This window comes from Trichechus manatus, unplaced genomic scaffold (genome assembly GCF_000243295.1).
Source record: "Trichechus manatus latirostris isolate Lorelei unplaced genomic scaffold, TriManLat1.0 scaffold00102, whole genome shotgun sequence".
Taxonomy (NCBI): Eukaryota; Metazoa; Chordata; class Mammalia; order Sirenia; family Trichechidae; genus Trichechus; species Trichechus manatus.
In genome coordinates, this window is record NW_004444038.1 from 9,401,901 (window position 1) to 9,416,626 (window position 14,726).

At 37.4% G+C, this 14,726-nt stretch overlaps 1 protein-coding gene across 3 annotated transcripts in view; it reads right to left on the reverse strand.

Moving 5' to 3' along the window:
- Positions 1 to 213: 213 nt before the first annotated feature.
- TUBGCP3 (tubulin gamma complex component 3) overlaps positions 214 to 14,726 on the reverse strand; it is a 109,857-nt gene continuing 95,344 nt past the window's right edge. For 2 of the 3 annotated variants that reach the window (XM_023737408.1, XM_023737410.1), the window contains 3 exons: positions 7,474 to 7,590; positions 3,903 to 4,057; positions 214 to 2,695 (listed from right to left, as the gene is read on the reverse strand). In XM_023737408.1, the coding sequence (XP_023593176.1) occupies positions 2,674 to 2,695; positions 3,903 to 4,057; positions 7,474 to 7,590 (294 nt within the window). In that variant the 3' untranslated portion in view covers positions 214 to 2,673. Of the gene's footprint in view, positions 2,696 to 2,927; positions 4,058 to 7,473; positions 7,591 to 14,726 lie in introns of those variants that run through there. The other variant, XM_004382947.2, reaches the window with a different exon arrangement.

Here is a 14,726-nt window from a genome sequence, read left to right on the forward strand (position 1 = left end):
ATAATAATCCTAAAGAGGAAAATATTACATACACAGTAATTTATAAATGAATTTAAAAAAAAGGTACATTGTACAATGATAAGTAACACCAAAAAAGGGATAATTCTTGAAAAGACCTAAATTACAAACAAACTTTGGTAAATGTACCAGGAAAAAAAAAACAAAAATATGTAACATTAGGAATTAAAAGAATATAACTGAAATAGCAATATTTTAAAAAATTATCATGGTAGCTATGTGAAAATTAATGCTAATGAATTTGAAAACCTAAATGAAAATGCATAATCTTCTAGAAAGTAAAAATTACTAAAAATTAACTCAAAATATCTGAATAGTGTAATAACACAGTCGAAAGTGAAAAGGCTGTTTATATTCTAGCCACTAAAAAGGTGCCAAGTAATTGTTATGCTATTAAAACCAAGTAGGGTCATTAGGGTAAACAATTACTAGTCCAAGACAGTGATATTTCTGACAAATGGCAAAAAGCTCTAAGAATCGACATCTGTGAGATCATTTCATCTGTCACTCTTCCTTTCTTTTCCACCAAGTCAAATTCCAACAGACCCTTGCAATCTAGCTCCAACTTCACCCAGCTCAATTAACCTAGCTCTACCTACCATTCACGTATTTAACTGCATTCATTTGATTATTTCCATATAACTTATATAATTACTATTTCTGAATTCTAATTTTCTATGTATTGTTCTATTTTCTTCTTATATATCTATTTAAATATATAAAACACTTACTGCAGGAGGTGATTTTTTAGTGCTAACACAGGACCAACCATTTACTTCTCAGTTCTACAGATACGGAAGAGTAGAAGACAGGAAGAGAGGTGTCTCTTCACCATTTATAACTAAAGTACATAAATCAAACATTAAGAGCCACAGCAACCCCAGTGTTAACCTTCAACCACAAACAAAATTTACAGCTTCAGATACCAAACACGGTACAACGGTAGGGCACGGTTTCTGGTAACAATAATCTGTTTCTGTATATAATTTGTGCTTTGTGACTCAATTTGAGTATGACCACTGTATTTGATAAAAGTTCTCTTTTACTAATAAATGGGGCTCCTCATGTTTGCTGTGTTCTCATGTCCTTTTTTTTTTAAGTCTGGAGGACAAGTTTTCCCATAGGGACTTGAGAATTACTGATGTCATGTATTCTTCTAGTGACAAGGTCGGCCAGGAAGAAAAGGCAAGTGTTTTCTTCACTTGAGTTGAGCTAAACAGCCTGATAATCACAAGGAAGGAAAGCCCTTTCAGCAGAATTACAGATCCACCCAGAGGATAACTTTACATTCAGCCACAGTAACCAAAACTTCCTAAGTGAGTAGGACGTGTCTTCAACTGCAGAAAAGCTGGGTTTGGCTTACTTCAGCTGCCCAGGGCAAAAGGCTTTACTTCACTCCACCACAACACAATAGCACCATTTATTAGGTACCTTCTACGAACCGAACCGTATGTATACAGTATCTCTAATCTTTACAACAACCCTGCAAGACAGGAGGGATTATCACTTTCTAGATGAAACTCCCAGGGCCATTCGATGGTACTCTGCCTCCAAAGGCTGTTGAACCCTTTCAAAACCTTATTATTTTCTGCTTTGAATTTCCTGTTGACATCATGTGTTTTCTTTAATGGGAGCATCCCGAATCACTGAGTGTGTCTCAATCTTTGTTTTTTAGTATGGATTTTTTTTCCTTGCCCCCTCCCACAAGCCTAACCTCAGAGTCTAGTGGGACAGTACGAACTGTCCCACTAATTCGAACCCTGAAAATCACCGAGTTCCACCAGAGTCTATTTTTCCTACCAAAAACGCACACTCCTCATACAACACCCTATAGAAACAGTAATTTGTGGCACACACCTGTTTTTTTTCAGTTTCAAACAGTCATAAAGGCTTCTGAACAGTGGCAGCATGCACTGTCACTGGGAAAGCAGCTTCCCAAAAAATCGGAGAGCCGAGAAAAGTGGATGGGCGACTGTGTATCACACAGACCCTGATTGATCCCCTCTGCTGCACTGCTCTTATCTCCTCAACACCTAGTCTGACGCTCCCCCAGCCACCAGTACCTTCGCTGATTCCAGTTCATGAGACCTTTGCTACTCTGTACCAGACCTCACTGTCACATTAACAGTGACGTCTTTTACGTCTGAGATGAATTCTTGCAATATCTTATCTACCTATCCCCACCATCCATGCTCTCCTGATGATCTGTGGTCCTGAAAACTCAATCTTTCTGACACAATTCTGTTCTAACAGAAGACCTGCGACTCAGCTCCTGTGAGGACTTTCACGGCTACTGATACAAAGCAGGACACCCGACATCTAATCTCACTGCTTGGACAGTTCCTCAGCTTAAGTGGAGCTTTAATCCCTACATCCAAAATAGCACATTTCAGGGTAGTTCTACTGAATATTAATCCCTTGAGAAATGCTTCAAATAAATAAAATAAAAACAGGTTCTACGGTCAAATAACTTTGGGAAATTTCGCTTGGAGATTCACAATATATCATAATTCCTGGAAAGTCTTGTAGCAGAGTAACCTGCTTCAAATTTCTGATTTTATGACTTTTTAAACTAAAATTAAATTTAAATCCTATGGATTTCTGACCTTCATCATGCATTCACTTCTGCATTGCCAGGAATCTGGATTTCCCCTTTTATTTTTTATGGATTCTATACCTAAAAGGAAGCAGAGGCAGGTATTAGTCACCAAAAGGATAGGTCACACACGGGCACTGACTGGCAGGTAAACCTTCCCAATTTAAAGGTGCGCACACCGTCTCGTGTCCTGGTTTCAGTGATCAGCAAATAACCCATCTACCACAGCACAATTCAGTCAAGCTCTACCAACCCCAATCTCCCAAACCTGGCAAGTGAACTGTATCTGTTTATCAAGAAATAACCAATACACTTGAAAGATAATTGCTTTTAATTTCCTAAGTTTTCACTTATGTAACATAATAAAGGCAAATTTATATGACCTGATATGATATTTTTACAAAAGAACACTTCCCCCCAACATGTGGTCAGTGGTATATAAATATTTACAATGAAAAAATAGGCAAGGAAAAAGGAAATCTTCATTATCCAAGTCAATTTCTTTCCAACGCTTATCAGGATTTTGAAAATAAAATACTTCATTAACTTTTCTAGTCATTCATATTTACACATTGCTTCAGCTAACAGAAGAAATTTAAGATGCAACTGTTAAGGATGTTTTTGCTCTACATCACTCCTATTTTAGAAGTTATCTGAAATAGTAAAGTAAATACAAAAATGTAAACTTTTAAAGAAAAGAAAAAAATAATAAACATATGTAAAGATAATGCAGTAATACATAAGGGATCTGACAGAGGTTAATACTTTACAACATTAAAAACAAAATCAAACACTCTATGTACTTTCTTAGTAGGGATAATTTGTTCCAACTTGGTTCTATTAACAAAAAAGTTATCTAAAGAGGATGTTTAAAAAATAGTAATGACAATACCATCTTAAATGATGAATATCCCAGTACCCTAATTTTCTCACAAAGAAACTGTTTTTGTTACAAAGTGACAAATATAAATTATATAATGAAGAGCTCAGAAGCTCAACGAAGTGTGGTATCTTTTAAATATGAAGATTTTTAAAAATAAAACTTGAATAGTGCAAACCAACCTATTGAACTTAGTGGTATTACAAATATATCCAACTCGAATGTATAAAAACATGACCTTAAACTCTACCAGAACACGGTGCCATCAAAACACCTGAAATGTTTGTGGGCAGAAATGGTAGACACTATGCAGCATGCCACTTGGCTTTACAATATCATGTGAACTTTGTGTCTAACAATGCAATGCATGTCATTCATAGCTCCCTGGGACTCTACAAAGCGCCTCACATATGGGAGCTGCGTCGCCCTCTAGCGCCCAGAGACACTCGCAGCCTTGGCTCTCTGGCCTTGTAGTGCTCATTGAAGTCCAACCTAAAGCTAAGAAACCGCAGACTTTCATCAGAGCTGGTCGTCAGTAACACCAAAAACTGCTGCACAATACCCTAGAAAGAAACAAAGAATAAAACATTAATTCCTGAAAAAACTTATCCACAAAATGTACCCCCTAATTTTAATCCCCTTTGGGGTTATTTTTCCTTCCAAGTCAACAAACATTTAATAAACACCCACTCTGGCAGGTGTACCAAGAAATAAGCGCTGTTTTTTGACCCTCCAGTTTACTGAGCCATTGGCAGCCCATTTAGTAAGAGATATCCGTTTTTCAAATATAAATTATCTATGAATAAATTTTGTTTCAAAGCAATTACCATATATTTATGAGAATAATGCGTGCCTTCTGCATTTGTTTGCTGGCTGCACCCTCCCCTAGTAGGGCACCCTCACAAGCGTCACCATGCCAATCCTGCTGTTAAAAAAAAAAAAAAACAGCGAAGCACACTTTTGAAAACACCTTGTGGGGCGGAGGGCATGACCAGCAAACAAATGCAGAAGGTGCGCATTATTTGCATAAGAATACAGTAACCAAGATTTTTACCCTTAAGTTCTACAAGAATAAGCAAAACAGCAAAGTAACCGTTGTTAAAACATACTATTCTTTTTATTTTGAATATAAAACTCTGTTTACATCACTCATCTTTCACATTATTTATGAAAGTATTTAATTATAAAGTCAGTCATAAAAATACGAATAGAAAATAAATTGAGGGCATAAAAAAAGATATGTATGTTGTTGGTGGTGTTAGGTGCTGTTGAGCCAGTTCCAACTCAAAGCGACCTTACGTACAACAGAACAGAACACTGCCCGGTCCTGCCCCATCCACACAATCGCTGCTCTGCTTGAGCCCATCTCTGCAGCCACTGTGTCAGTCCATCTCCTTGAGGGTCTTCCTCTCTTTCGCTGACTCTCTACTTTACCAAGCATGACGTCCTTCTCCAGGGACTAGTACCTCCTGATAACATGTCCAAAGTACATGAGACGAAGTCTCCCCATCCTCCCTTCCAAGGAGCACTCTGGCTGTGCTTCTTCCAAGACAGATTGTTCATTCTCCTGGCAGCCCATGGTATATTCAATATTCTTCGCCAACACCATAATTCAAAGGCATCAATTCTTCCTTGGTCTTCCTTATTCATCATCCAGCTTTTGCATGCATATAAGGTGATCGAAAATACATGGCTTGGGTCAGGCATGCCTTAATCCTCAGTGACATCTTTCCTTTTTAACACTTTAAAGGGGTCTTTTGCAGTAGGTTTGCCCGATGCAATACATCATTTGATTTCTTGACTCCTGCTTCCATGGGTGTTGACTGTGGATCCAAGTAAAACGAAATCCTTGTAGAGATCTTCTGAATCATTCCCATAAGGTCCCAAAGCTTTCATGAACTTAAGGCTAAAGCTGCCTTCTTAAAAGGGACGCACAGAAAGTGTTCCTATTTCTCCTCATTATCAAGGGTAAAGTAAAGATGATGTGATATGACAAGATTACTGAATGTTTCTACTTAGGGATGAAAGAGTCACTCAATGAGCATGAACTCCGTCCCTGTCAAGACACACAGCTTACTTCACTGCTAGCAGACATCGCCAGTCCAAGGTGACTGCTGTTGGCCCCCAGGCTTCCTAGTGCCTTGGAGGAGCTCTCATCGATACAGGAAAGTCACTGACCCACCAGACCCTTACCAATCCTTCTCAAACTCTTTAACAGCTGTCATATTCCCTCTCCACGCTTCTGGTCGGAAAAATGAGTGCCAAAGTTTACAGGTAGATTTTGAGGGAATACCTGGAGAGTTGGTATATGGGCAGACTCATATATATTATATACAGTGATTTTACTTTTTAGTAAACGTATAATGTCTATGTGTGTGAATATCACTGTCTTTCTAGAGGATAGGAGAAAAAAAATTATTCCTAAGAAATTATATTGCTAAAAACACAGTGACTGAGTTATGAATTTGACATATAAGAATATAAAATTCATTACGAGTAAATCTGAGTATTTCTTTTCCACAAATTTGAGACTCGGTGTTCACTCTCAAGCAGTCAGTGACAAACCGCTGTTAACACAGCACCAGTTTCAAACACCTCTGCAAAGAGAACACCAAAGAATTTTTTTTCTATTAAGGAAAAGATATCGGAATGGTAATGATTTACAAAGAAGATTAAAGCTGTGGTTTGAGTAAAATTGGGATTATATTGATTATCAAAGAAATACATTCACTCTATCAGGGCAACGTGTAACCAGAAACAAGAACATCATTGTCTCTTTTAGAAATGAGCACAGGGACAATTTTTTTAAATTATGTATTACTCCTTTGCAGCCGTACAGTAACTTATTTTAATAGTATGGAACCAACCATTCAGTACCCATCTTTAAAGAAATATGAATACATATTATATACACATCATAGGATCAAAAAACTCTCTCATATCAAAACACCTATCCAATAAAAAGGTAATTCTGTACTGGGCATAAACCAGTCCTTATCCTCATTTAGTAAACGTTTTCAACAAAAACACAAGAAGGAGGTCAAAGCTGGGATAAGCTCACTTGCAAAAGGAAACCCTCTGCCCAAGTTATGCTGAAGAAAAATAAAAAATCAGAGAGTATGAGGATCCCAGGAGAGCAAACTGGATGCCTACAGAACAGGGACCACATGAATGTAACAGCACACAAAAATAGTTTTCGAAAGATTTAAGAGTCAACAGTTCATTCGCTTTTCTAATTATGTATCACGAACGGAAAAATTCTTCACGAAAATTTTTCATCTGTATTTCCATCACCAAAATCACACTGAGAAAGAGATGAAATCAGAAACCAGACCCACAAAGTGAACATAAAGAGCAGAGCACATATACTTTGTAGGTTAGCTTCTCTCTTCTCAGCAACTTCGCAACTGCTCATCCTGTGCTTAACACCCACAGACTTGTGTTTGTTTTCCAGCGTTTCAGAAACGTCAGTGAGGCACTGACTCCCTGAAACAAGTGACTCCTCCCCACTTGCGATCCTGAACGTTGGTCCCTTTAGACTTCTATACAATATACCCGCAGTGTACGTCTATCAGTCTCATATCAAGGGACGTACAAAGAAATCGTAAAGGCTTCAAATACGTGCAGATGTCCTCCAAAAGGCCTCCACCAGCACCACTGGGGAAGAGTTGAGCTTAGAGTAAGACAACAACTACAAGTCTCTAGGGGAGTGGCTCTCAACACTGGCTGCACACTGACTGGGGCTTCAGTCATCCTGATGCCCAGGCTGCAGTGCAGCCCAGGTACACCAGAAAGCCCGCTCCCCAGGTGACTCAAGTGCAGAGCCAGGATTGAGAACCTCTGGGGTTACTATTCACAGCTACATAAATACTGCTAAACTGATTGAAATGATTCATTTTTAATCATTTTGAAAGCAACTGTTAATTACAGAAAATGACAAATATGAATTTGATAAGCATTTTGTTAATCCAATATGCACCTGGTAGAAATGTGTCAATATTCGCAACTGTGAACACATTTTTGGTATAGATGCTTGAAATTCCTGAATCCTCTTCTTCTCTTCTTCTTCCTCTGCTGCCGTCACTCCCCACTGGCCCTAAAGAATCAAAGTGCCATATTTTAATTTAAATCCTAATGAAAAGAACTGTTCGTTACCAAGGTGGAAATGAGAACTGGGGATGTTAGTGGGAGACGCATGCTTTGTGTAACCTTCTGTACTGTTAAAACTTCCATGATAATTTTCTGATGATGCCAAACTATTTTCCAGATTATTTTTTTCAATTAACAATGTATCTTGGAGATATTTCATTTCAACACATCTGGAGTACACACAGAACTACCTTACATTTTTAAAATAACTAACTATAGTATCCCACTGTGTAAGGCGTAACCATCTCATTCATCACAAGCTAACCAGCCTTCTGCTATTAAAATGTGTACTAATTAGCCCTTTAACCTTCTCGTCGTTTTGTGTATATTTAGTACAGAGGCAGTACACAGAGAAGTGGAATGACAGGGTTCCAAGTACTGGCACCTCGTAAACCTTGCTTTAATTCTTAACTTTAATAGTAATCCTTCTTACTATTTCCCACTAAATGTGATGTAGTTTTGTCCTGGAGATACAACCATCTGTTTTTATTTTTATTTTTTAAATTAAGGTTAAATTGACAAAATGCCTTTTCAGTGTATACAGCAATTATCATAGGATTCTCTTCTTTTCAGCCATTAACACAGTGAACTACATTACTACGTTCCCTGAACCCTTGCATTCCTGAAATAAACCCTAATATTGGTGAATTATTCTTTTAATATTCTGCTAGATATTTTTTACTAATATTTCATTTAAGATTTTCCATCAGTGTTTATAACCATGATTTGTTCTTTCTGAGTATTATTACCAACCTCATGATGCTTCGTAAACAGAACCTGGAAACTTCCCTTCCTCTTCTAGAACTCTGAAATAGTTGATACGGTGTAAGAGTTAACCATTGCTTAAAGGTGGTTAGAAGTTTCTCAGTAAAACTATCCAATCTGGTACTTAGGTGGCAGAGTTGCTCAACTCATTTCCTTCATTTCTTCTTTAGCAGCTGTTGTGTTTAGAATTTGCTTTCTCTTCAGGGGTCAATTTTGGAAATTTACAGAAAATCAGTAATTTCCACTCGGTGTGTAGATTTATTCCCATAAAGCTGAGCAAAACACTGTAAGATATTTTTCTCATTTGTTTTGTGTATTTGTGCTTTCTCCTGCACTATTAGATTAGTCAATAGCTTGTTTTATTCTACCATTACCAATCCCCCAAATAAGAACCAGCTCTTGGATTTTATTAGCTCCTCTCTTCTGTTTCTTTTATTCACTAATTTTTGCTCTTATCTTTACTAAGTATTTTCTTCGGCTTTCTTTCGTCTTATTTTACTGGTATTTTTCTAACTTCTTGAATTAGACATTTATTTACTTTCATTCTTTATAGTTTATTAATATAAGCATTGACGGTTACAGATCTTTCTCTGAGTAATGTTTTACCTGTATCCACAGGTTCGGAAATAGCATTTCCCTTATGATTACTTTAAAAAATATACATTCCAAGAACTATTTAAGAAAGAGATTTTAAACATCCAGATAGTAAGATTTTTGGTTGTTGTAGGTAGTGTTGATTTCTACTTTTGGTATTAATTTGTAAATTTATTCTACTGCTTTCTATACTATATATATAGTATACATATAGTACATACCTATATATTTATATAGCTTTTGCCATTAACTTACTGAGATTTTCTCTGAGGCCTAATACGTAATCAGTTATTTTAAATAATTCATAAGCACTTGGAAAAGGTGTATTACCTGATTTTAAGATATTAAGTTTGACATAATTATGTCCTACTTATTTATGTGCAGAGCCCTGGTGGCGCAGTGGTTAAGAGCTCGGCTGCTAACCAAAAGTCCAGCATTTCGAACCCATCAGCCACTCCTTGGAAACTCAGTTCTACTCTGTCCTACAGGGTCGCTATAAGTCCGAATCAACTCGATGACAACGAGTTTTTAATGTTGGTTTGGTTTTTTATGGCGTAAGAGAAACTGAATTATATTTCTAATACTAATGCTTCAGTCCATTTCTCCATGTATTTCCTACAGTTTTTGTTTTATGTATACTGACACTGTATTATGTGGTAATTACAGGCAGCAATAATTGTGTTCTATCTTCACTACGGCTTGCACCTTTTATCATTACAAGGTATCCCTGTCTAGTCTACTACTTTTGCTCTGAACCACAACCTACTTTCTTCTGAGTTGCATTTAATTAGTATGCCTTGTCCAATCTTTTTAAACTTTCTGTGTCATTCTGTTGAGTATATCTCTTCTTTACCAGAACATTCCACCCAGCAGGTATGCCTGGATAATGACTCCTTCAGTTCTCCAGCAAGTCACCAGCTACAAGCAGTCTAGTCCCTTTAAGTAAGGCTACCAAACTGACATGGTCTTTCACTGAGCCTTTTTCTCCTATGAGTTGGGTTTAGCCTTGTTATATTTATTGATGTGATGGCTATGACGGGTCCTAGGTCTGTTATCATATTTATGTTATGCTTTCTAGTTTACTAGAGGGGAGATAACCTTTTACTATATGGTCTGCGTTTCTTCTGATAATTTTGAAAATTTTTTAAAACTGTAATTTTTACTTTTGTTCCAGTGGTTACTTTTATAGCTATATCTTTATAAAACATATCACTTTTCTCATCTATTTCTTTAGACGCTATCAGCTGCCTAACTTGAGCAATAATGAGTGTCCCCCTTCCTCTTGCCACCCAATTTTAGAGGCTATTATTTTCGTATTTATATTTTTAGTACATGTATATGTGTATTACTTGATCTATCAGCTGTAAACAGTCTTTTCTGACAACTGGTTATGCACTATTTTATTATAGTAAAATACATAAAATGTACAAAAATCATAAGTGAACAGCATGATGAATGATCACAGAATGAGTAAGCTCATGAAACCACCATCCAGATCAAGAAACAGAACATTGTTAGATCCCAGCAGACACTCTCGCAACCTCTTCCAATCACCATCTACTTCCTCTCCCAGAAATATTATACTATTATATATGCTGCTATGAATACTGTTGTTGTATCTGACAATGCATTTCTGTTGGATACTTACCTCAAAGGGGAAACGTGGGGAGAGAGTATTCCTAAATTCAGCTTTAAATGACCGCTAAACAATATTCCAAGATGCTTGTATCAATTTGTTCTTCTACCAACAGTGTATGACAATTACTATTTTTTCTTATCATCTCCAACGTTTGGTATTATCTGTCTTTAAAATTTTAGCCATTCTGTTGGGGATATAATGTATATCACTAGGGTTTTAAATCTTCACTTACTTAACAATTAATGAGGGTGAGCACCTTTTCATAAATTTTATTTCGATAGCCACCTTTTCTGAAGTGTCTTGCCCATATTTTAAATGGGTTTATCTCATTGATCTGTAGGAGCTCTTTATACATTCTGGATGAGCTGTCACTTAGAAAACAAAAGCCCTTTGCTGTCGGGTCGATTCCAATTCATATCGACCCTATAGAATAGGGCAGACCTGCTCCATAGAATTTCCAACACTGTAAATCTTTATGGAAGTAGATTATCATATCTTTCTCCCACAGAGCGGCTAGCGGGTTCAAACCACTGACCTTTGGGTTAGCAGTCGAGCACTTAACCGCTGCACCACCAGGGCTCCTTGAGTTGTCCCTCAGACACATAAACACACCTTCTCTCAGGCTGTGGCCTGCCCTGTCACCTTCTTATGGCTGTCTCTGACAGACAGACACTACTAACTGTACAGAAAACCAAACACACCCACTGCCATCGAGTCGATTCTGACTCACAGCGACCCTGGAACACACGGTAGAACTGCCCCACAGGGCTTCCAAGGAGCATACTGATAATCTTTATTTTTAAGTTATTGCTATTTTTTAATATCCAATTTAAGGGAAGTCTCCTCACCTCAAAGTCATTCTTTTTACGTTACCTTCTAAAAGCTTTATTTAGTATTTTACCTTTCGCATTTAAGTTCACAAGATGCACTGCACTGTATTTCGTGTGTATGTATGAGGGAGGGTTAAGATATACTTGACCTAATGCATTTATTGAAAAGATTATCTATTCCCCAATGTTCTCAGCACCACCTTTGTCATAGATTAGCCATCCCTAAACGTGTAGGTCTAATCCTGGACTCCATTCGGTTCCACTGATTTGTCTTTCCTTGAGTCAGTATCACACCCTTTTAATTATTGTTATTTTACTGTAAGCCTTGACATGTGGTAGTATAAATATAAATCCTCGAATTTTGTTCTAAATCAATATTCCCTTGGCTATTCCAGGCTGTATACACTTCTACATAAACTTTAGAATTAGCTTAACAATACAAAAAACAAAAGAAACTCTTGGGAAACAGGGATTGCATTTAATCTACATATTAATTTTCCAATGCATAAACATGATATATTCCTCTATTTATATCTCCCAGTGATGCTTCAGAGTGGGGGTCAGCAATCTTTTTCTGTAAAAGGCTAGTTAGTAAATTTTTAGGGTTTTGCAGACCATCTGGTGTCTGTCACAACTACTCCTCTGTAGCATAAAAGTAACCACAGACAAACTGTAAAGAAATCGGTGTGACTGTTCAAATGAAACTGTATTTACAAAAACATATAGCAAGCCAAATCTGGCCAGCGAGCCTTTGGTTTCCAAGTTCTGTCTTATGGTTTTATGTACAGAGGCCCTGAGTATATTTTGTTGGATTTTAATGCTCCTATATTAAATGGCATTTCTTTTAAAATTTCATTTTGTTTGTTGCAGATATAAAGAAATACAATTGATTTTTATATATTGACTTTGTTTCCAGCTACTTTGATAAATTTACTTGTTAACTCTAATAATTTATCTTTCGGGTTTTCTATGTCCCCAATGATGACTTTTACCCCACCCCCCACCCCCCACAAAAAAAGACAGTTTTCTTTTTTTTCCCAATCCTTTCATTTTTGTATTTTTTTCTTGGCTTATAACACCGGTAGGACCACCAGTACAGTACTGAACACAGAAGTGGTGAGAGCCTACAGCCTGTCTCATTCCCAATCTCAAGAAGACGCATTCAGTATTTTACCACTAAGTATGACATTCTGCTGTAGATTTTTTATGCAAATCTTCTATGAGATGAAGAAAATTTCATTGTATCCTAGTCTGCTTGGTACTCCATCTATCTCAATGATCATATAATTTTTCCCCTTTAGTTTGTAAATGTGGAGAGTTACAATATTTTATTATTAGAAGTGCATTCTTGGAATACACTTAAACTTGTAATATACTATCCTTCCGATATATAAATTTGTTAATATTTTGTTAAGAATTTTTACACCCATGTTCAGGAGAGGTCCTAGAACAGAGCAGATGGTACCAAATGCTACACTTGTCTAATGTCTTGTTTCGTAAATCTGACTGCAGAACCATGTAAATATTTTACGTAACTAAGTTCAATTTTGTTTTATAAATAAAAGTAATTCCTAGAAACTGAAAGCAAAAGAGAAACCAATTAATTTTACTATGGAGCTGGTGGCATAACTCCAAAGAGAGTAATTACCTCAAGGGACTTTACAACATGGAATCTGACTGCATGTATCTAGTGGGATACAGTCTAAGGGGGGAAAAAAAGCTGCAAAAAAAAAGTAAAAGCAGCCACAACCTTCCAGCTAAGTTGCCCCTGAATTCCAGGCCCACAGAAACTATGAGATGATCAATGTTTGCTGTTTTAAGCAGCTACGTTTTGGGGTAATTGTCACACAGCATCAGATAACTAAATCACCAGGTGTGGGGCCTTGGGCGAGTCACGTCACCTCTGTGGGTGTCAGTTTCCCCATCGAGAAAAAGGGGTAATGCTAATTGTTAGGAGACAATTCTCCCTGGGTCTCTCACATTGCCACATGTTCTGTGAACAGAGGTGTTGACGGTCTTTGTTGCGAAAGAAAATATCTTTTCAAGGACATTTGATAACGAACAGCCTTGGAAGACAGAGAGAGTGTCTTCCTCCAGAGCCAAGGTCAGGCAGGCCTTCTGCCTATTATAAAAGATTCAGGTTTCCTAAGCTCAAGGTTCTTCTCCCTGAGAAGAGAAGTGAGGCTTGGGGAACCAGTGCAGGAAAACGCTGACAATGTGCTGGGCAGTAAAGTCCTTTGTCTCTGACCCAAGGGCCTCATGTCTCTGCCAGCATCCATGAAGCTGTGGCAGATTAATTTATACACTTACAAGGAGGGTAAAATCTCAGACCCTTCATAGTTCTTGATGTTACCATCCTCAGCGTTGTTCTGCAGACATCATGAATTGACCCACGTAGAGTCCTGGGTGCCTGGCACATAATAAGTGTTCAGTAACTGTTAGCTATTATTCTTGCTGGAGTCCCTGGGTGGTGAAAATGATTAATGTGCCCGACTGCTAACCAAAAGGTTGGAGGTTTGAGTCCACCTGGAGGTGCCTTGGAAGAAAGGCCTGGCAATCTACTTCTGAAAAATCAGCCGTTGAAAACCCTATGGAGCACTGCTGCCCTGAGATAATCTTTAAACCTTAAACCAAAAATATCCCCTGACATCTTCTTAAAATGAAACAACAGATTAACTAATAAAGAATATCTGCCTTGAGCATTACACTCTTTTAAGATCTATCTGTATGGGATCACACTGACAAAAGTAACTCCAAGGATTAGACAGGAACCTTAGGGGGCAGTGAGTTTATGTTAATGGAGGAGGAACAGCTCAGAAAAGGAGGGGGAGAATGGTGACACAACTCGATGAATGTCATCAGTGTCACTAAACTACACGTAGGAACTGCGGAATCGGTGTTATGTTCTGCTGGGTATATTCTCAACAACAACAAATAAAACACACTATTTAAAAAAAAAAGTAAAAGCATTTTCAGTAACTATATTGCTGGTGGTAGTATCAGGATTCTTATTCTGAGAAAGTTGTGTATGTGTATGCGTGTGCTGCAGGATAGCAAGTAATTACGGCTAATGTTAGAAACCAGGATTTTCAATGTATAATATATATTCAAAAAATCAAAAAAGTAAAAGCCTGTTCATCCTAAATTTGAGTTGGAATTATCATTATATATTTAAGATGTAGGAGTTTTCAGAAGGAAGGTGGAAAGAAGGTAGAGAACTAGAGACATGGATTAAAGGTGAAAGAGAATATTTTG